Source organism: Entelurus aequoreus, linkage group LG04, assembly GCF_033978785.1.
Source record: "Entelurus aequoreus isolate RoL-2023_Sb linkage group LG04, RoL_Eaeq_v1.1, whole genome shotgun sequence".
Taxonomy (NCBI): Eukaryota; Metazoa; Chordata; class Actinopteri; order Syngnathiformes; family Syngnathidae; genus Entelurus; species Entelurus aequoreus.
Genome location: NC_084734.1, coordinates 52,739,686 through 52,762,312, shown reverse-complemented (window position 1 = coordinate 52,762,312; position 22,627 = coordinate 52,739,686). Strand labels below are relative to the sequence as shown.

General features: G+C 42.2%; 1 protein-coding gene across 1 annotated transcript in view; it reads right to left on the bottom strand.

Annotated features, from left to right (window-relative positions):
• LOC133649207 (gamma-aminobutyric acid receptor subunit alpha-2) overlaps positions 1-22,627 on the bottom strand; it is an 84,806-nt gene that overhangs the window by 45,968 nt on the left and 16,211 nt on the right. The window contains exon 2 of the mRNA XM_062046043.1: positions 6,971-7,072. Coding sequence (XP_061902027.1) covers positions 6,971-7,072 — 102 coding nt within the window. The remainder of the gene's footprint in view (positions 1-6,970; positions 7,073-22,627) is intronic.

Below are 22,627 nucleotides of genomic sequence, written 5' to 3'. Positions count from 1 at the left end.
TATATATATATATATATATATATATATATATATATATATATATATATATATATATATATATATATATATATATATATATATATATATATATATATATATGAAATACTTGAGTTGGTGAATTCTAGCTGTAAATATACTCTCCTCTTAACCACGCCCCCAACCAAAACCACGCCCCGCCCCCCCACCTCCCGATATTGGAGGTCTCAAGGTTGGCAAGTATGTGTGTGACTGTAATCTACTGGTCAAATGTATAATTACACCTTCTAACACATAAAATTGAGGTTGGTAAGCACGACCACAATTTTTATTTACATTAGGCGCACCGGGTTATAAGGCGCACTTCGATTTTTGAGAAAATTATAGTATTTTAAGTGTTCCTTATAGTACAAATAATACACAACTGTATGTACTTTGGTTTAATACAAAGTACATTTGTGATACAATACAAAGTACATTTGTGATACACCAAATCAGTCCCACCAAGAGTTTACGATATTGGGATTGTTGCAATTCAGCCATACTCAACCAATCATTGTGAATTTTGCGAGGCCTCGCAACTTTGTCAAATTCCTGCAATTTCCCTGCACATTTTAGCAAATAATTTTTGTCAATCGAATATGCCAAAATGTGTGAGGAAATTGCAGGAATTGGACAATGTTTTGAGGCAAAATTTGCAAGTCAGAGCTATACCGCAGGGGTGGCAGTTGTGTTCCTTTCTTTTCAGTCTCTGCTTGTTGACCTCTGGCTAATTGTTCATATAGTTCCGTTATTCATTGGTTGACTGCCATCTTCCATGATGTTCGGTTTTCAGCAACTGCCTTCCATGTGGCGGGGTTGATTTTGCATTTTGTCATGAAGCTTTTGCAGTTGTCCTTGTACCTCAATCTTTGTTGTCTTCTTCTCCTTTTGCCATGGGCCATTTTTCCAAAGAGGAACTGCTGTCATCCATTCCTTTTCACATGTCCCAAACACCTGAGTCTAAGATTGAAAACATGCTTTGAATATCTGTCTTTTTCTTAATACTTCTGCGTTTCTTATTTTGTCCTTCCAGCTTATGTGCAGGATCTTGCAAAGGTATCTTTGTTAAAACACATTTAGCTTCTTTTCTTGCCTAGAATATAGTGGCCATACCTCTACACCATAAAGGAGGGTGTTTAGTATACATGCTTTGTTTTGATTGGGAGAATTTTGCTGTTCCAAGCTCTTTTTTTCAACTTACCAAAGGATGTTGCTGCTTTACCTATCCTGGCCCCTATTTCATCGTCCATAACTGAGGCATTGACAGTTGAACCCATGTAGCAGAATTTTTGTAACGTTTACAAGTGGTTAATCGTTCAGCTGGATGTTGCATTGTATTGTTCCATCTAATGCTAGGGTGACAGTTTTCTGTGTGCTGATGGTCAGAGAGAATGTTTGACACGCATGAGGCAGACTGTCCAACATGTCTTGTAGTGTCATCTTGTGCGCAACCATAGCTGCGTCGTCTGCAAAAAGAAGATCCCTGACAACAGTTGTAGTGGTTTTGGTCTTAGTTCTCAGGTGTGCAAGGTTGAATAATTACCCATCTGTTCTCAAGTGAGGAAAGACGTCTCCTTGAAAGCGTTCTATAGAAGCACTGCAAAGTAGATGCTGAAGAGTGTTGGTGCCAGGACACAACTTTGCTTAACTCCGCTTTTTATCTCAAAACTTTCTACAGTGAGTATGTCAAAAAGTACCATTGCTTTCATCTCATTATGAAGAGTTTAAGTAGAGTAGGTAAACATCCGACTTTTTGAAGCACCATGTACAGGCCTGACCTACCAACTGCGTAAAGTGTTTTTCGCCCGATCGACGTTCGCAGCACTTGTCTTGCAACTGTCAGAGAGAGAAGATCATCTCCATAATTGAGCGCTCTGACCTGAACCCGCATTGGCTTCTTGGGAGGACTCGATCTGCCAGTTTCTGGAGGCGCTTCAAGATGATCCGTGCAAATGTATTGCTCAGCAAAGATATGCCTCTATAACTGTTACAGTCTCTCTTGTCACTTTTGTTCTTGTAGAATGCTATGATGTTGGTGTCTCTCATGTCGGGAGGTATTTCACCCTAACTCCAGCATACAGTTGACAACTTGTAGAGATGGGGAAGCAGAATTTCCTTGTTCTCTTTCAGGACCTCTGCAGGTATACTGTCACTGTGCTGCTGATGTCCACAGCACATTCTTGTGAGTACTGGTTTGAATAATGTTCAACCCATCTGTTTATTTGCTGATTCTTGTCTGTGATCAACTCTCCTGTCAGGTGAGTGGTGTAACTTTATTAACTTGTGGGCCAAGGGCAGTCTTGATCTTCTCATACATTATCTTTAAGTTTTCAGTGTCTGATGCCTGTTTTATCTTTGTACAGAGATTCGCCCAGTAGTAGTGGGCACATCGTCTTATCTTATGCTGTAGTTTGGACTTAGCTGCTTTTGGGCTGCTTCGTCATGGTCCATTTTTGTGGACCATGAGGGCTGAACGTTTCCTCCAGTAACGGCATCAGTGTTGATGCATTAAATTCGATCCAGTCCTCTCGTGATTCTCTCGTGGTCCTGTAAGCGTAAGAAGCTGACTCATAGATGGCTGTTCTTAAACCAGACCACATCACGTCAGGTGTGGAGTCATCCATGTCTTCTAACAGTACATTAAAGGCCTACTGAAATGATTTTTATTTATTTAAACGGAGATAGCAGATCCATTCTATGTGTCATACTTGATCATTTCGCGATATTGCCATATTTTTGCTGAAAGGATTTAGTAGAGAACATTGACGATTAAGTTCGCAACTTTTGGTCGCTGATAAAAAAAAGCCTTGCCTGTACCGGAAGTAGCGTGACGTCGCTGAAGGTGTACAGCATTAAAGTCGCTGAGAATGAAAGATTGATCTTTAGCAGGTATGTTTTGGGGGTCCCTATAAAGGTTTTCATAGAAGAGGTCTTTATTCTCACTTCCTGTCATTCGTGTTGGAGCCTAGACACTTGATGTGGTAGTTTCCTGTTGTAGTAGCTACAGCAGGAATGCTCAGAAATACCTGGCTTGAGGTGTGCTGGGGCAGCACGGTGGGGTTAGTGCATGTGCCTCACAATACAAAGGACAAACCCGCGATATATCGCGTATATCGATATATTGCCCAGCCCTAGTTGCAGCACTAATTTATCTCTGGTCCGCTTGTCTGTTTTGGCCATAAACATCCTTCTTTACCTTCTTCCTTATGTCCAATAATTATTTATATCAGCCTGTGTACAGTTATTGGAGCACACAGCAATGAAAGGCTTTGAATCTCAACCCTCTTACGAACACTTGAAACACAAGAAACAATCACCTCCTAGCGATTCATACAAGGGACCGTCTAAAATAGGTTAGCAGTAATGAAGTTAACTATAATACAACACATGTCGCTATAAACTGACCTATTTTTCATAAAAAAGGACCCCGCGGCAGGCCAAGGACCAGATGGGGGGATTACATCTCCTCTCTGGCCTGGGAACGCTTTGGGATCCCCCAAGAGGAAGTTGCTAATGTTGCTCTGGAGAGGGAAGTCTGGGGGTCTCTGCTGGAACTGTTGTCCCCGCGACCCGATTCCGGATAAGCGGTTGAAGATGGATGGATGGATAAGCTACAGGGGAAGCTATCCCCGTAGAATTGTAGCAAACTACACTACAAGCTACACAGCAAAAAGTAGCTTGCTACTTCAAAGCTACATTTAAAGGTGCCATGTGTGGAGTTTGCATGTTCTCCTTGTGACTGCGTGGATTCTCTCCGGGTACTACGGCTTCCTTCCACCTCCAAAGACATACACGTGGGGATAGGTTGATTGGCAACACTAAATTGGCCCTAGTGTGTGAATGTCAGTGTGAATGTTGTCTGTCTATCTGTGTTGGCCCTGTGATGAGGTGGCGACTTGTCCAGGGTGTACCCCGCCTTCCGCCTGAATGCAGCTGAGATAGCACCCTTTGCGACCCCAAAAGGGACGAGCGGTAGAAAATGGATGGATGGACGTGTAATAATGTGGCCAGAAATGGTACTGCAATCACGGTCAAAATGATGTAGTACCCTCCTTCTCTCCATGACTGAGGTTGCCAGATACACAGCCGAGTCCGAATCCTACTCCAAGGAACTTCAAATGGCAATCGACGAGTCCTACGCTGTAGGTTTCTCTTGTGTATGCTTCTTGCAAAATGGTTTACTAAGTAATTATGCCAAATGTCCCTGATGTCGATTAGCCAAATGTATTTGTAAAGTTACGCAGCAATATTTTCGTCTGGAGTCCGGACAGATTGTTGGCATTACCCTGCTAAAATGTCCAGTATGACTGCACAGACCACCATCAAAATAATTAGATATAATAATATATAAAATGTTATATATCGCATAGGCCTACTTTGATGGCAATCCAAGACCAACAGTAAAATTACCGCCACATTTCATTCAGCATAACTCCATGTTGCATCCAACCTGACACACTGCATTCTCTTCCATGTACGCACATCACCATCTTTCAGTGCAGAGTGCAATTCTATGAGCCAACCCACGTTATGCACACACCACGTTACGCATAAATCATATAGCCTGCTACCATGTCAATACACAAAGTAGAAAATCATTTAATGCATTACGATGTGCCAAGCAAATACCACCCCATGTGTTTGATGCACTTTCAGTACCAGAAACCGCAATTAGCCGTGCTAATGTTGGAACCCATTTCCTCAGCGTATCAGCATATTGAGAACGAAATAGGCACTGACAATACCCATATACACATAGGTTTTATTTGTCGAAAATATATTTTGCCCTGTCAGTTGGATGACACATCGACATACAGGCTAACAGGCATACATTTCCCCCGTTAGCCTGTATGTCAATGTGTCATTGACCGGGCTAGCATGCTAAGCATTACAATAGTGTGATGGTGCTTCTCTACTAAGCATTCGTTGCACGAACATACTAGCTTCGTTAGACTGTATTGGACAAACAATATATTTACATGTATTACAAATATAGTTTACATACGAAATGTCAATTTCCATTTATTACAAGTACTAAGAAAACGTAAATGCCTTACTAACCTATCAAGGAGGAAATTAGCAAGTTTGGCATAAGATGAAAAAATCACTCCCTCGTTGTCATGTGACATGAGTGTGTGTCTGTTATGATCTTGCTTACTAGTTTTGATGACTCGCCGTATGTTGCCTCTGATTGGCCAGTCTGTAATGTTTCGCCCTAACCTTAGCCAATTGTGACTCATCATACGAACACCAACCAATCAGCATGGATTTTCTCCATATGTATGGATGTTCTCATTCATACAGGTCATTGTATTTTCTCCGTATTTTGAGGGGGCCTGAATTGGCAGTGCATTTTCTCTCTTTGTAGCTCGTAGCTTTGATGTAAGCTACCTAGTTACATTGGTGTAAAAGTAGATAAGCTACAGAAAAAGCTACTGGTTAAAAAAGTAGCTAAGCTACCGCCAAGCTACATGTAGCTTGTTACTGCCCATCACTGCATATACTGACCCATTTTTCATCTTAATGACCCCTTTGGGTCACAAATTTTACATTGACAAAATAAGTCAATCAATCAATCAATCAACCTAAGTGGGCACTTTTTAGTAACGATAAAACAGGGGGCCAGCACTAGATGAGTTGGGCAACTAAGATGAGTTGTCGACATAAATATAACCGTCTACAACAGGTTGGCAATAATAAAGTGAACTATACTACAACACATGTCAACAAAAACTGACCTAGTTTTCATGTAAAAGACCAATGTAGCTCTCACATTTTATGTCGACAAAGGCAGGCCGACTTTAGCAAACACTTTTTAGTAATACGAAATCAGTTAAACGGGTTGCCGACATAAACATAACTCTTTAAGAAGGTTAGCAATAATGTTTTTGTTGACAATAGTATGTCGACATAAACGGATCATTTTTCATAGAAGTGATCCCTTTGGCTCTTGCATTTGATGTCAACCAAAGCGGTCGACTCTGTACATCGACAAACGCGGTTGACTTAAGCAGGCACTTTTTAATAATAAGATCAGAGGTGAGCAGAACTAGATGAGTTGGGCAGCTTAGACAGGTTGTCGACATAAACGGGACAGTCTAAAACAGATTAGGAAAAAAAAAGCAAATACTACAACACATGTCAACCCCGTAAGGCAGTGGTCCCCAACCACCGGGCCGCAGCCCAGTACCGGTCCGTAAACCGATTGGTACCGGGCCGCACAAGAAAATAAAATTTGTATTTTATTTTATTAAATCAACATAAAAAACACAATACATACATTATATATCAATATAGATCAACATAGTCTGCAGGAATACAGTCCATAAGCACACGATTGTATTTTTTTATGACAAAAAAATATATAAAAATACCATAGCCCCCCCGCTAACACCCCCCCCCCCCCCCCCCCCCCCCAGTCCGTGGGACAAATTTTCAAGCGTTGACCGGTCCGCAGCTACAAAAAGGTTGGGGACCACTGCCGTAAGGGACAAGCGGTAGAAAATGGATGGATGGATGGATGTCAACATAAACTGACCTCACTTTTTACGTTGACAAAAGTGAACGATTTAAGCAGTCTTGTTTTAGAATTAAGACCACAGACGGGTTGTCAACATAAACGGCACAGTCTTAAACAGGTTAAAAAAAAAGAGAAAAGAATTGAACTCGTTGGAGTCAAGCCACATAGACATAAGCGGGGTTTAGTGTAACAAACCCTAACACATGCCAGCTACTCCCTGCAGTTAAGTAAATCCATACGGTACACAGTAAGTTTTGCGTGTCGAAAGGTTCATGTTTGACTGAATTGTTGTTATTAAAGACAGCATTAGTCTATTGAAGAGTAATGTAGACATCAATTGTTTCAGGTTTTCAGCACGCATTGTTGAGAGAAGAGGAGGTCCACTAACGCATCATGTCTTCCAGGTATCTCCCCAAATCAAATGAGACTCACCTGCTTCTCCACAGAGCCGTGAGCGCCAGGCAGGAGAGGAGCAGAGGCGCACTGTTGGTGCTCCACATGGTTGCTTGGGCACCGACACGACCAGGACCACCACTGCAACCACAAGGAGACCTTCTTCATTGATCACATGCGCCGCATCAAGATACAATGCAGGACACAACCAACCAAGAGGAAGGAGCAGAGGAAGAGGAGGGAGGGGGTGGGGGTGCTGGCAATTAGTAGTGTTTGTCGATACTTGGAATTTTGCTGTTGATCTGATACCAAGTGCATACAGGACCAGTATTGCCAATATTGACACTGATACCAATACTTTTTATTTGAAATATTTCAGATCACAAAATCAAAAGTAAGGCCTTCAAATTAAAAGCACACGGGTAAAAAAAAAAAAGATGGTTACACCACATGAGTTGTGTCTTTTCTGCCCTAGCACTTATGGTGTCTCTGACAATATTGTTTTGTACTTACAAGTCACACTGTATGTTATTATCATACTCTTTATGCACATGTATGTAGCAAATGCCACCCTGCGGTTTTTAGCTCATTAGCTGCCATTGCTCCACTTAACTCTCGATCAATGGGGGCAGGCTCACATGGTAGAGCAGTCTTCCACATACTTGAGAGTTCCTGGTACTTGTCACTGATGTTGTGTCTTTGAGCAAGACATTTGACTCACCTTGCTCTCATTGTCACCCACACTGGTGTATGAATATGCGTGGCAGGACTCCCTTGCAAAATGGGACTTTCTAAACAAAGGTTTAAACTAGGGCTGTCAAAGTTAACGCAATGATGACACGTTAAGTTAAGTTAAAGATAAAGTACCAATGATTGTCACACACACACACACACTAGGTGTGGTGAAACTGCATTTGACCCATCCTCTTGTTCACCCTCTGGGAGGTGAGGGGAGCAGTGGGCAGCAGCAGTGGCCGTGCTCGGGAATCATTTTGGTAATTTAACCCCCAATTCCAAACCTTGATGCTGAGTGCCAAGCAGGTATAATGGGTCCCATTGTTATAGTCTTTGTTATGACTCGGCCGGGGTTTGAACTCTCAACCTACCGATCTCAGGGCGGACACTCTAACCCCTAGGCTACTAAATTACTATAAGTTCCTTTAGACGGCGATCATTTTTTTAACACGCGATTGACGTCTTTGTGTCCTGATCCCTTTTTGTCCCTCAGCCTGTTCCGTAGCGTGGGGAAACGTAATGGCATCCTGTTACTGTTGCGCCACAAGCTCGAAAATAGCGGACATAAATGGACAAAGAAAGCCATAGCAAGTCATTTTTCGACAAGGCAAAACTATTTTATCTTCAATCGACGTGAGACGACATCATTGGATGGTGCCTTTGCCGGTTGTAAGAAGGAGCTACACGTCCATCTTTACATTACAGTTAAGTGTATTAATACCATAAAATGTAGATTGTTACTCGTACTGTTTTTTAGTAAGATGGAATAAAAGCTAAGCAGAAAAAGAAGACAGTAGAGAGAAAGTCTAAAGTCATTTTTATCTGAGATTTTCACCAAAACATGTCAAGACACCTTTTCATACCAATCACACACTTCTGGCTTCACAATAATAGCGCTACGCTTCACATCCTTGTAACTACGGAACAAAATGAAAAATGGTCTTATGTCAAGATTATGCTTTGTCAAAGATGTTTTGTAATGTAATATGGGATATTTTAACCAAAAGTTTTCTGGTAGATTGAAATAATGTATATATTATTTTAAAACCTGTTCTGATAGATATTCAGCAATTATAGAATGTTTAGCAGGCTGAATATTACATTTTAATAATAAATAGAGAAGGTTGAGACATTGTTTTACAGAGATATGAATACCATTAACTTGTGCAACATGTAATGTACAACATATCAGAAGCATTTATTCAGGTAGAAATATCACATTTTACATTACTTAACATCTTTGACAATCAAACCATAATCGTAACAATCCACATTTTAGGTTAATACGTGAAACTGGTATCTAAACATGGTGTAGCTCCTCCCCTCTGAATGCAAGTGCTTCTACAGCTGGTATACAAGTTCTGCATTCCTACAAAATACAAAATCTGGCTAGATACCAAGGCACTGCAGGTAATTTATTTGTCTTTAAAAGCTTGTTTATGTCCTTTTTTGTGCTGAGCTGTTTAAAAAAGCCCAATGTTTAAAAAAAACATGTCATTAAAGTAAACTAATTGTCCGTCATAAAACATTAAAAAATATCTGTCTAGGGTACAATCAATGACGAAAAATTACATTTATCTGCGATTAATTGAGACCAATTTTGAGTTAAATATGAACAAACTGTAATTAACCGCAATTAAATATTTTAATTGTTTGACAGCCCTAGTTTAATCATAATAATAATAAATAATAAATTGTGCTCACGGCAGGTTTGATTCCAGCGTGTGCAGGATTTTATTTTGAAATGAATTTCTGTGCAACTGTTGTAAATCATTCTTAACGAACACTTTACGATACTGCTTTACCTTTTGAAACAGACAAGCTACTAATGTGAAAATAAATTACTTCTAAGGAATATAACAGGGAGATTTTTTTCCTTAATTATGTTCTCTTACTTTCTAAGGAATTTCCCTTATTTTCAAATGCAAATTTTGACAAATATGATTTAACATTTGTCATAGCACAAGTTATATGTACTTCCAGTTGTTTTTGATTTCTTCAAACAAAACAGGTCTCATTAATTAAGCTAATATAAATCGGATATTTTTATTGTGAAGTGACTTTCTATGTAACTGTTGCAATTATTGACAGAAACTTTACGATGCTGCATTGAGTTACTTGTATGTGTTGTTTGAAAATAAACGCTGTCCAAAGAACAAACCGATGGTGTGTTTCCCTTTTAATTTTTTTACAGGAAATGTCTCTTATTTTTAAATGCAAATATCGACATGCATTATTATCATCTTATATCATTGCACAAATGTATTTTCAATTACTTTGCAGGAAATTTCCCTTCTATTCAAATAGTTGTTGGCATATAACATTTATCATTGCACAATACACTATTTTGTTTTCTTTAAATGTCAAATTCATCACTGTTACCTTTATTGTGAAATGACTTCCTGGGCAACTCTTGCAATTCGTTGTTGACGGGACACCTTACTCAAACCATGTACTAATATGATCGAATTTAAGAGGTTGTTCAAACGACACGTATTTACAAAGCACAATGGAGAATAATTTTGATAGACATTGTGAAAATTACACATTAATCGGGTCTCAATGTGAATCATGACTGACTTACCGGAACTGTTGTATTTAGAATTCATTGATGTAAATTGTGTTACAAGATGAGAAGAGGAACACATGTGTCAGTAATTGCTATGAAATGGAAAAGAGGTAGGATTAAATAAACTTTGCTTCTTCCTACTCCTTTTCGAACATGCTGTAAATGAGAATGGGGATTCTATGATGCAGATACATGTTCGAAATAAACTCAAATCATAAGTGCAGTCATAACCGTATATGTAATAAATGCTGTCTGGAGAATTAAACAGGGTGGTGTGTTTCCCCTATTTGTGTTTATTTACAGCAGTGGTTCTCAACCTTTTTTCAGTGATGTACCCCCTATGAAAATTGTTTTAATTCAAGTACCCCCTAATGAGAGCTAAGCATTTTTGGTTGAAAAAAAGAGATAAAGAAGTAAAATACAGCACTATGTCATCAGTTTCTGATTTATTAAATTGTATAACAGTGCAAAATATTGCTCATTTGTTGTGGTCTTTCTTCAACTATTTGGAAAAAAAGATATAAAAATAACTAAAAACTTGTTGATAAATAAACAAGTGATTCAATTATAAATAAAGATTTCTACACATAGAAGTAATCATCAATTTAAAGTGCCCTCTTTGGGAATTGTAATAGAGATCCATCTGGATTCATGAACTTGATCATTCTAAACATTTCTTCACAAAAAAAGTTAATCTTTAACATCAATATTTATGGAACATATCCACAAAAAAATCTAGCTATCAACACTGAATATTGCATTGTTGCATTTCTTTTCACAGTTCTTTTTGACAGACATTTTTAAAAAAAATCTCACGTACCCCTTGGCATACCTTCAAGTACCCCCATTTGAGAACCACTGATTTACAGTACTTTCCAGGAATTGTTCCTTAAATTCCTAATACACATATTGACATGTGTCATTATCATTGGAAAAACAATATACTGTCATTTTCCCCCCCTCAAAACATGTCAAATTCACCAAGCTAGTATCGATCCGTTAATAAAGCCGCCGTTGATATCGACGCTATCGATATTTGGTTCGATGCGCCCACCCTGGGTAATTAGTATTCTGTGACACGTCCCACGCACACGCACACACTCACACACACACACACACACACCGCTGTTGCCAAAAATACTAAATCACGTTAGCGCCACTTTTCATGAAACGAAAAAACATAGAAGATCCTATTTAGACAATGCCATTAAGAATGGCCGCTTTTTCTCCGCGCCGCCACCGTGTCACAGTGGATGTGTGTGTCACACACGCACGCCCACCTCCACACAGGCACTCACCTCAAGTGCGGCAGTAAGTGATGTGTCCAGTGAGTGACGTGTCCAGTAAGTGATGTGTCCAGTAAGTGATGTGTCCAGCCGCGGGCGTCGAAGATGCAAAGGAGAAGAAGTGAGCATGAACGCGCAGCTGAGTCCTGATGTGCTGACAGGAGGACGAGAGGCGCGTCATAGTCCACTCACATGGAATGCCATCGCTGCCATTAAATCACACCAATGTGTTGCTTCGGAATGGAAGAATACAAACATATATATATATATAAATAAAGATACAAAATATATATATATATATACATATATTTCAAAAGGTCGTCCTCACAGCTGTCGATGTGAGTCGTGATAAGCAAGAAGGAGCTCATTGAGTCCTCTCATCTCCGCGCTAAACTACACGCTCCTGCGCGAGGAGGAGGAGGAAGAGGACACACTGGGTCCTAAAGGTAGTTCCTGCCCCCATCCTGGGAGTGACTGCACTTTGTTCTTCCCGGCTGCTGATGATCAATATCGATTATGCTCATGATCAGGCGTTTATTTGCTTTGGTGGTTTTCAAGTTGATTTCCCAACACGTATGCCAGTGCAACATGACGCATCACACATGTCACGTTTTTCTTTATAACATGTCCAAGAAGGAGGAAAGAAGCAATCCTTTTCCATAGCAACTACTTACACAGTTGTTCACTTCCGCTTCTCAATTGTTAATATCATTTACATCAGGGGTGCTCACACTTTTTCTGCAGGCGAGCTACTTTTCAATTGATCAAGTCGCGGGGATCTACCTCATTGATATATATAATTTATATTTACTTATTTATGAAATGTATGTTTTTGTTAACAAGTCAAAGGTGTTTAATGATAATGCAAGCATGTTTAACACATATAGTTGATATTGTTAATAAATTAAAGGTGTTTAATGATAATACAAGAATGTTTAATACATATAGTTAATATTGTTAACAAGTTAAAGGTGTTTAAAGATAAGGCAAGCATGTTTAACACATATAGTTAATATCTGCAATGGCGCCCCATAATACACCTGCTGTGAACCTGTTTTTATTTTATTTATTTATTTTTTATCGTGTTCTGTTTGTGTTGTGTTATGTTTGCTCGGTACTCGTATTATCTTTTAACCTGCCCATTGTACAGCACTTTGGCTACACCTCTGGTAAATTTTAAATGTGCTTTATAAATAAAGTTGATTTGATTGTTAACTGTCACGACTTGGTCTCTGGCGTGGTTTGCTCTCCCGTGGTGCAAATGAATTGGACCATACGTGGCGTGCAGGTGAGGACATGTTTAATCTTTTAACTCAAACAAAAAGGTATAAACAAAAAGCGCTCACCGCAGAGGAAAAAACTTGATTATGACAAAACAAAAGGCGCGCACAATGGCGGAGAACTATGAACATTAAACAAAAACTTACGTGACAAGGAACTGTGAACATGGCATGAATGTGTGATGTCGCCAGCACGAACAACAGAAACAGAAAAGCCTATATAGTGACATGATAAGTGAAAACAGGTGCGTGACTAACTGTGAACAGGTGCGTGACATGACAATGTGAAAACGTGAGACAGGTGTGTGTGAGTCCAAACGTGGAACAGGTGAAACTAATGAGTAACCATGGAAACAAAACAAAACCAGGAAGTGAAACCAGGAACTAAAAAGTGTCCAAAAACCAAGCAAAACAAAAACAAGATCAACACAGACATGACATTAACAAGTTAAAGGTGTTTAAAGATAATACAAGCATGTTTAACACATATAGTTAATATTGTTATCAAGTTAAAGGTGTTTAAAGATATAAGCATGTTTAACACATATAGTTAATATTGTTAACAAGTTAAAGTGTTCAATCAATCAATCAATGTTTATTTATATAGCCCTAAATCACAAGTGTCTCAAAGGGCTGTACAAGCCACAACGACATCCTCGGTACAGAGCCCACATACGGGCAAGGAAAAACTCACCCCAGTGGGACGTCGGTGAATGACTATGAGAAACCTTGGAGAGGACCGCATATGTGGGTAACCCCCCCCCTCTAGGGGGGGGGTTAAGTGTTGTGTCTCAGAGAAGGGAAGGAGGCGACAACCAGGGCAGGACTGCGATTTACAGGGTTTATTTTAAACCTTTGATGAATACGTGGCATGTGTATGCTACTCAAAGTGAGTGAGTGTTGACTGTGTAAAATTAATAATGTAAATGTTACCAAGGGTTGTTGTCTGTAAATGTTGGTTGTATCTTTCGTCGTTATCCAAGGGGGCAAGACGAAGCGGCAGTTCGTGGACAGGCAAAATGTCGTGGGCAAGAGCAGGGCAGCGTGGTCTGGGTCCGAGCAGGGAGGTCGTGGATCGAGGAGGGCAGTCAGGAATCCGGATGGGTGTCGAGTGACAAGGCACGATCACGGAGGACAGGGGAGTCACTGTGGAAATACAAAAGGACATGAACCAGGGGAAAACACGGAGATATAGCAAAACAAGCACGAGGAAATCACGGGGGAAGGGAATGCCAGACGTGATGCTTACTGGAAGGTTAGCGACGTTCTGGCAAAGGTTCCTCGGGTCCGCTGGTCTTTATGCCGCTCCCCGTCGTCAAGTCCAGGTGCGCTGATGAGTGATTGTTTGCAGGCTTGTTGCTGTGTGGGCGTGTTGTGCTCAGCGCGAGCAGAGGCGTGTCTGAGCGTGCTGCCAGCAGAGGGGTTAACAGAGGTGCCTGCAGCTCCAGCTGCAGAGGAAACGTGGGTTCGACTCCGCGTCATGACAGCACCCCCCCCCCGCCCCCCCCCCCCCCCGCCCCCCGTTATGTGGGGAGCATCAGGATTGGCACAGTCGACCAAATAAACGAGCCCCCTACCTTGTCGACGGACCCTGAGGATTTCCTTAACCGACAGGGGCAGGGACAGGAGGGGACAGAGCGCTCTCCGCTACCGGTTTAATCTGGGAAACCTGGACCACTGGATGCCGCTTGACCGAGGGTGGGAGAGCCAATTTAACTGATACAGGATTTATGATAGACATGATGGACAACGGACCAACATAACGTGGAGCCAATTTCTTAGATGGTACCTGGAGGCTGAGGTCCTTAGTGAGAAGCATCACTTGTTGTCCTGGTTTATAGGACGGAGCTGGAATGCAATGACGGTTGGCGTTGCGACACATTTTCTCGGATGCTCTTTCCAAAGCTGCACGAGCGGCTCTCCACACCCTCTGACACCGTATAATATGAGCTCTAGTTGAGGGTACAGCGATCTTCAGTTCTTGCTGGGGAAACAAAGGGGGTTGATAACCCAATGAGCACTCAATAGGAGACATACCGGTAGCGGAGCTCTTCAAGGAGTTATAGGAAAACTCCACCCATGGCAGAAACTTGCTCCAGGATGTGGGTTGACGACTGGCGACACATCGGAGCATGTTCTCCAAGCTTTGATTCGCCCTCTCGGCCTGCCCGTTGCTTTGGGAATGGTATCCCGATGTGAGGCTGACCGAGGCCCCGATTCCCTTGCAGAAAGCTCTCCATACTTGCGACGTAAACTGAGGGCCTCGGTCAGAAACGATATCCACCGGAATACCATGCTGCTTGACGACGTGAAGTGTGAGTATGTCAGAAGTCTCTGAAGCAGAAGGTAACTTGCGCAGCGGAATGAAATGGGCTGCCTTGGAGAAACGATCAACAATTGAAAGGATAGTGGTGTTACGTCTGGAAGCTGGAAATCCTGTGACAAAATCCAGGGCGATGTGCGACCAAGAACGGGCAGGAATGGAGAGAGGGCGAAGAAGATCAGCAGGAGGCCTGTGTGACGTCTTACTACGGGCACAAGTTGAACAAGCAGCGATGAACTCCCGAGTGTCCTTGGCCATGGATGGCCACCAAAAACGTCTTTGCAGCAGTGATAGGGTTCGTTGAAAACCAGGATGGAATGAGAACAGGCTTGAGTGCCCCCAATCCAGGACCCTGGGTCGTAGCTCCCGATGGACGAACAGTCTGTTGGGAGGTCCACCTCCCGGTCCTGGATTGGAATGCAGTGCAGACTTAACCAGGTCCTCCACTTTCCAAGTTACCATCCCTATGATGCGAGTGGGAGGAAGGATGGGTTCTGCCACTGCCGGACCGGTAGGTTCTTTCAGAAATAACCGAGACACTGCGTCAGCCTTAGTGTTCTTGGACCCAGGTCTGAAAGAAAGCACGTAATTGAAGCGAGAGAAAAACTGCTGCCACCTTGCCTGGCGGTTGTTGATCCTCTTGGCAGCTCGGATGTGTAGGAGGTTGCTGTGGTCGGTAAGGATCTGAAACTGGTGTCTAGCTCCTTCCAACCAGTGTCTCCATTCCACCAGGGCCTCATGGACCACCAGTAATTCTCTATTCCCAGCATCATAAATCTGTTCGGCCGTGGTCCGGCGCCTGGAGAAAAAAGCAACAGGGTGAACCAAATTGTCATTCTTGGACTGTTGAGAGAATAGCCCCAATCCCCAAGTCTGAGGCGTCAACCTCCACCAAAAAAGCAGTTTCTAAGTCGGGATGGACTAGAATGGGGGCAGAAACAAAATGCTCCTTTAACTCCTCGAAGGCCTTCTTCGCCAAAAGAGTCCACACAAAAGGAACGTTTGTAGATGTGAGTGAATGGAGTGGTGCCGCAACTCTACTGAAGTCTTGAATGAATCGGCGGTAGAAGCCAGCGAAGCCGAGGAACCTCCGAAGTTCCATCCTAGTAGTGGGTTGCGGCCACTTCACCACGCCCTCCACCTTCTTCGGGTCCTTATGTGACCCCTTTCGACCACGAATCAGAGGAACTCCACCGAAGAGGAGTGGAAGCAGCCCTTTTCAGCCTTAACAAATAGACAGTTTTCCAAAAGACGTTGCAGGACAAGTCGGACATGTCTCTGGTGATCAGAGAGGTTACGGGAGAAAATTAGAATATCATTGAGGTATACTACCACGAATTGGTCCAGCATGTCCCGAAGAATGTCATTGACAAGAGTTTGAAAAACTGCAGGTGCGTTGGTGAGTCCAAAAGGCATCACCCGGTACTCATAATGCCCCATATGAGTGTTGAAAGCAGTCTTCCACTCCTCTCCCTCTTTGATCCGGACCAGGTGATAGGCGTTACGAAGATCCAGTTTGGTAAATATGGTAGCAGGTGCCAAAGGTTCAAAAGATGAGTTGAGTAGTGGAAGAGGGTACTTATTCTTAATAGTGATGTTGTTAAGGTGACGGTAGTCAATGCAGGGACGAAGGGATCCGTCCTTCTTGGCAACGAAAAAGAATCCCGCCGCCAGTGGAGACTTGGATGGTGTAATGATGCCTGAGGCAAGGCCCTCTGTGATATAGTTCCTCATAGCTTCTTTTTCTGGCAGAGACAAATTGTATAGGCGACTAGACGGCAAAGTAGCGTTAGGGAGTAACTCGATGGTACAATCATAAGGTCTATGAGGGGGGTAGTCCCAGGGCACGTACCTTGCTGAAGACCTCGGCTAAGTCATGGTAGCAAGCTGGAACCAGAGATAGATCTACCTGGGGAGTCGTGGTAGTGGAATGGTAGACCGGATGAGATGCTGACCCAAGACAGTTGGCCATGCAGGATGTGCTCCATGCCAGAATTCTGCTGGAAGACCAAGAGATATGGGGGTTGTTGTGATGAAGCCAAGATCTTCCAAGTACCAGCGGGGCTACCGGAGCTTCTAGCACCCATAAACTAATGGTCTCTCTGTGATTTCCAGAAATGGTCATGGAAAGGGGCTCTGTGCGGTAATTGATGGGGCCCAATGGCCGTCCATCCAGGGCCTGTGCTGGCAGCGTCTTGTCCAGGGAGATCAGGGGAATGCCCATCTGCCGGGCGAACTTGTAGTCCAAAAGACTTTCATCAGCTCCAGAGTCCACAAATGCCTGTACTTGAATGCTCCTCTGATCCCAGGCCAGAATTGCGGGTAGCAGTATGTCGGGGTTTTCTTCATTACGGGGAACTAAAGTATGGCTCACCAGGACTGCCATTGAGTTAGTTCTCTGGTCTCGTTAAGCTGCTCGCTCACAAAGTCTTAGGTCAAATTGGAGGGCCAGTTCGATGAGGTCCTTGCAGGAAGTAGGTCTGTCTCTCAGGAGACCGTCCTTAATCTCTTCAGAGAGGCCGCGGCGGAATGCGCTTTGGAGCGCCCGGTCCCCCCAACTGCTGTACGCCGGCAGGGTCCGGAATTCCAGGGTATAGGCTGTCACGGAATGTGAACCCTGCGAGATGGTGTGTAGACGTCCGGCCGCGTCCCCCCCATCCTTGGGGTTGAGCCCAATGGTCCTGTCGACTGCAGCAGTAGCCCACTTGAGAGCCGGGCCGGAAAGTAAGGAGAAAATAAATGCAATCTTGGCGCCGTCGGAAGAATAACGGGAGGACTGGTGACAAAAAATGAGGTCACATTGTACCAAAAACTCTCTACAAAGTTCAAAGTCCCCTTCAAATGGTTTAGGGCTGGCAATCCTGGGCTCTCGTTCCAAAATGCTGTGTTCCGGTCCACGGACTGGAGAAGCACGCGGAGGTACCACCGGTCCAGAACTGGCCCCGGGGCACATGTTGTCCAGCCTGGAATATAGTCTGGGGAAGGCTCTCTCTAGATGGTTTTCAAGGGCAGTAAACCGAACCTGATGTTCACTAACGACGGAGTTAAGGATAGCTAGGTCGGAAGATATGGTTATCTGGGCCTGGGGCTTGCCACTGTCGCCTGGTTCCGACATGTTGTTGGCCAGAACGTACTGTTGTGTCTCAGAGAAGGGAAGGAGGCGACAACCAGGGCAGGACTGCGGTTTACAGGGTTTATTTTAAATCTTTGATAAATACGTGGCATGTGTATGCTACTCAAAGTGAGTAAGTGTTGACTATGTGTAAAATTAATAATGTAAATGTTACCAAGGGTTGTTGTCTGTAAATTTTGGTTGTATCTTTTGTCGTTATCCAAGGGGGCAAGACGAAGCGGCAGTTCGTGGACAAGCAAGAACGCGCACAAACACACACACAAACACACACACACATCATCATCGGCGGTCACTCGAAGCGAGTATGACGATCCTCCTGGTAGGGGGGTATCCCTTTATGGAGGATGCCTGTGCGTGACTTTGTTTAACGTGGGGAAACTGGTGCACAGACAGTCACCACACGATCCTTGACAGCTCCGGGTCAGGGTCCAGTGGCATGGAGTCCAAGATGACTGGGGACCATTTTCTGCTGCAGCCTTCATCCGCCATCCCAGCCGTTGTGACGCTCCATAAGGTTAGCAATCATCCTCCGCCTGTTCCACCGTTGCAGTCTTGGGTCGTTATTTCCCCATAACTGGGCCCACATGGATGTGGTAGTGCCTTCTTCCACCATCGCAGCCGTTGTGGTAATGCGTACATCTATCGTCTTCTGCCTGCTCCGCCGTTGAGGTCTTCACCGTATCCCTGGCTAGGGGGCAGTCAGGTACTAGGCCTTTGTCAAGGGCCACCTGGGGTAACAGTAGTAAAGGGGTTAACCTCCTGGTGCCCCAAGACCCCATAGAGGAGCCTCCACTGCCGGATGCACTTTAACGTCATGCCCAGGACACCGTCATTCCCAGGACACACACACACACACACACACACACACACACACACACACACACACACACACACACACACACACACACATTGACTAAGACACACAGACACAGTACGTGTCCATGCACTAAATTAGTTCGATTTCTCAAATAGTTCGGCTATAAAGCCTCCTACAGCCCATGGAAACACCTTAATCTGATCGTGTTCGGTTTTTCAAAAGTCGGACTAACACACCTGGATTATGCGATTGGAAACCAGATCTCCTGAGGGGGTGTGTGCAGCCGGAGAGGACCCTTTGTATCACGCAGATGACATTCATTAAAAACAGACAACAATTGTAATGAAGATAATACTTTTTATTTACTTCACAAATTAAAAGAACAGAACATTTTGAAGTGCATTAATGGTAGAAAAAAAGAAACAGATTTATTCAAGAATGCAGCTAAGGAAATGGAGAATGCCGGCTTAATCCGGACCCCCCAACAAAATTAGATGAAAGAGAATGAAGCAGGTATATTAAAGGTGAATAATAAAGCGTACACAAACCTCTTCACGCTGCATTTGTGCACTCCAAACTGACAATAACTCTGTATTACACACAAATGGCAAGATAGTCCAGAACAAAAGCAACCTTCCACTGGAACAGGAACGACCGGGGTGCAAACGGTCTTTTCTTTTGGATTTAAGGCTCCTTCCATCAATCCACAGAGCCTTATGAATGAACTCCAAGACAATCACAAGTTTTATTTCCATGATTTTTTGTCCGAAAATTCCTTCCAAAAAACTCTTCCGTCGGTCTTCCATTGCATCGGACCTGCATCCGCCCTGATACATTCTTGGTAGTAGCGTCATGTTCGGAGCGCAATCCAAGATTATTTCTTAATCCTGTCAACTATTTAACGTCAACATAGCCATTAGAGACATAATATTTGTAATATGTGCCAATATTACAGTGGACATCACTTAAAAACAAATTGTGAGGATCCTTAGATGCCTAGTGTGATGTCATAGGTCAACCGCGAAAGCAGGCCCGGCCCTAACCAATCTGGCGCCCTAGGCAAGATTTTAGGTGCCCCCCCCACAAACATCGGCAGTGAAGTGTATATACTCACAAGAAACCGAATAGCTTTGTCTTTGACCTTTTTTTTTACTTAAAGAAAGCAAATTAACAATCACAATAGTTAACAAGATTAAAAAAAATATGGATAAATAAATGAATACAAAAAATAAAAAATGAATATATGAAATACAATATTTTTTACATACATAAACACAAAATAAAACGTGTCAACAAGTTGCATAAAATAAATTAAAAATACAATATAAATAAGGCACTGCACAAAACAAAATATCAAACCAGTATGACTTTAACAACTATATTACAAAAAAAGGGGATCCTACAGAGTTCTCTATTTGTGCTTTTTAATATTGCATTAACTAGAATGACTTACAAATTACTGTACACCAGGGAGTACTGACGTTACATTATTATTTTCCATAACAATTTAGCCCCCTCCACAATATTAACCCAACGTTAAAACAGAACTAGCTATTTATTAATTAGCAATTGCCGAATCATGTAACATTAGCTTAATGCTAAAAGCCAGGTTACTATCACATTCTGTAACAGACAAATAATTTCATGTAGGCTAACGTTACCTTACTGCTACCTCTGTCTTTTTCTCGTTTCTCCCCTTCTTTTCTCCCCTGGGCACCTGACAGTTTTGGCCGTTTTGACATCTTGTGTTGATTTTTTTTATGTGGTGACGTCCAAAAAGAGTCATGATACGGGAAGGGAGGGGGCGCACCGTGCCGGGGGAGGAGGGGCGTAATGTTGTAACAAATAATATTTCTATTAAATAGGCTTTACTTTGCATTTTAATTAAAGTGGGATTATTTTATGTATTTAGAAATAATAGTACCAACTTTTTTTTTTTTCCTCCAACATTTGTGGCACTGGCGTGGCGCCCCCTGATGGACGGCACCCTTAGCATTTGCCTATACGGCCTATGCCACGGGCCGGCCCTGCGCGAAAGTAATTAATTTAACTGCGCTAAAAGGAAATAGCGCCCCCCAGTGGGGAGGCACATGGTGTATGATTATCCATCCATTTCCTACCGCTTGTCCCTTTTGGGGTCACAGGGGGTGCTGGAGCCTATCGACCAATAGTCACATTAAATAAAGAGAGTGCATGGACACTTGGACTTCACACGCAGATGTGAAAATACAAAAATAAAAACTATTGGAGAAATCAGACTAATTTAGTGCATGGAAACGTAGTGAGAGACAGCATGCCAATGCGTATTAATATTTTTGTCTGCTTTATATTTTTCGTTAGCTTTTTTCCAATGTCTAAATCTAGAAGTGATAAAGGTGAGCCCTGATTTTACAGAAACTAGTGTGAGTTTGTCTGGTTCATTGCCTTGCAATAAAAACACAAAACTCCCTTCTGCATTATAACGAGCCAAGGAAAGCCCAAATGTACAACTTTTCCTGAAAACGTAAAGTTTTGTTTGACACAGCTTGAGTGTCCATGAATTGTGGGTGTGGCAAAAGTCACAATGTCAAACAATGCCACTGGACTGCACTTACTTCACCATTTTCTGACACCAGTTTCCACTTTTTCGTCAACTCTTGTAAAACATCTACTATCTTTTTTTACCTGTCGGTTTGTTCCTATTTCTCCATGACTTTGACTCCCTGCCTCAAGCCCGTGATGTTCCTGCATGGCATCAATGTATTTACAACAGACAACACTACATGTACTGTATCAGTGTTTTACTTTAAACATAAACCAAACCCTATAGTACTGTAGAAATGATTAAATAATTATTATAATCAAATAAATGTATTTTAAAATATTCAACTTGACATCATTCATTAGCTGTTCTTCTTTCTGATTATGAAGAATAATAGGATTTTGAAATATTTCCTTAAACATTAAAGCTCCACCTGCAGTCTCTTCTCTTCCCTGACTTTATTAGTTATTCTCATGTTAAAATAATATTGTCTGTTTAAAAAGTAATTACAATCTAATATTTCACCTCATTACTCTTATGTATTATCATTCTACTGTAAGACATAATTGCACATCATATCTAATGTAATGTCACACATGTTGATAAATGGTTGAATATAATTAGGTGCTGTCTTTGTGTTGTAGTGTAAGCGATACACTGACATTACTATTTTTAAAATAACAGTAAGTCCTGCTGCTGTTTCATTCTTCTTTTTTTTAGTGGTGGCATTTTGCTATCTGAAAGGGGATGACAAAACATTTTAGCTAGTGTTGATGTTCCTTGGGAACACTGACAAAGTTAGCAATTAAATAATGGACAAGTGATATATAACCAAACGGCAAGACAATATAAACAAACAATGATCATGGCAATGTTCTCAACAGACTTGTTGTCTTCCATCCTGCTCTTTCTCTCTCTCAGAGCTGGTGAAGAAAGTCACAAGACACTGTGTTGCACTTTCAAAATAAAAGCATGTATACCTCTGCAGAATATTTTCTGAGTGGGACAAATGTTTCTTTCTCAAATATTGTG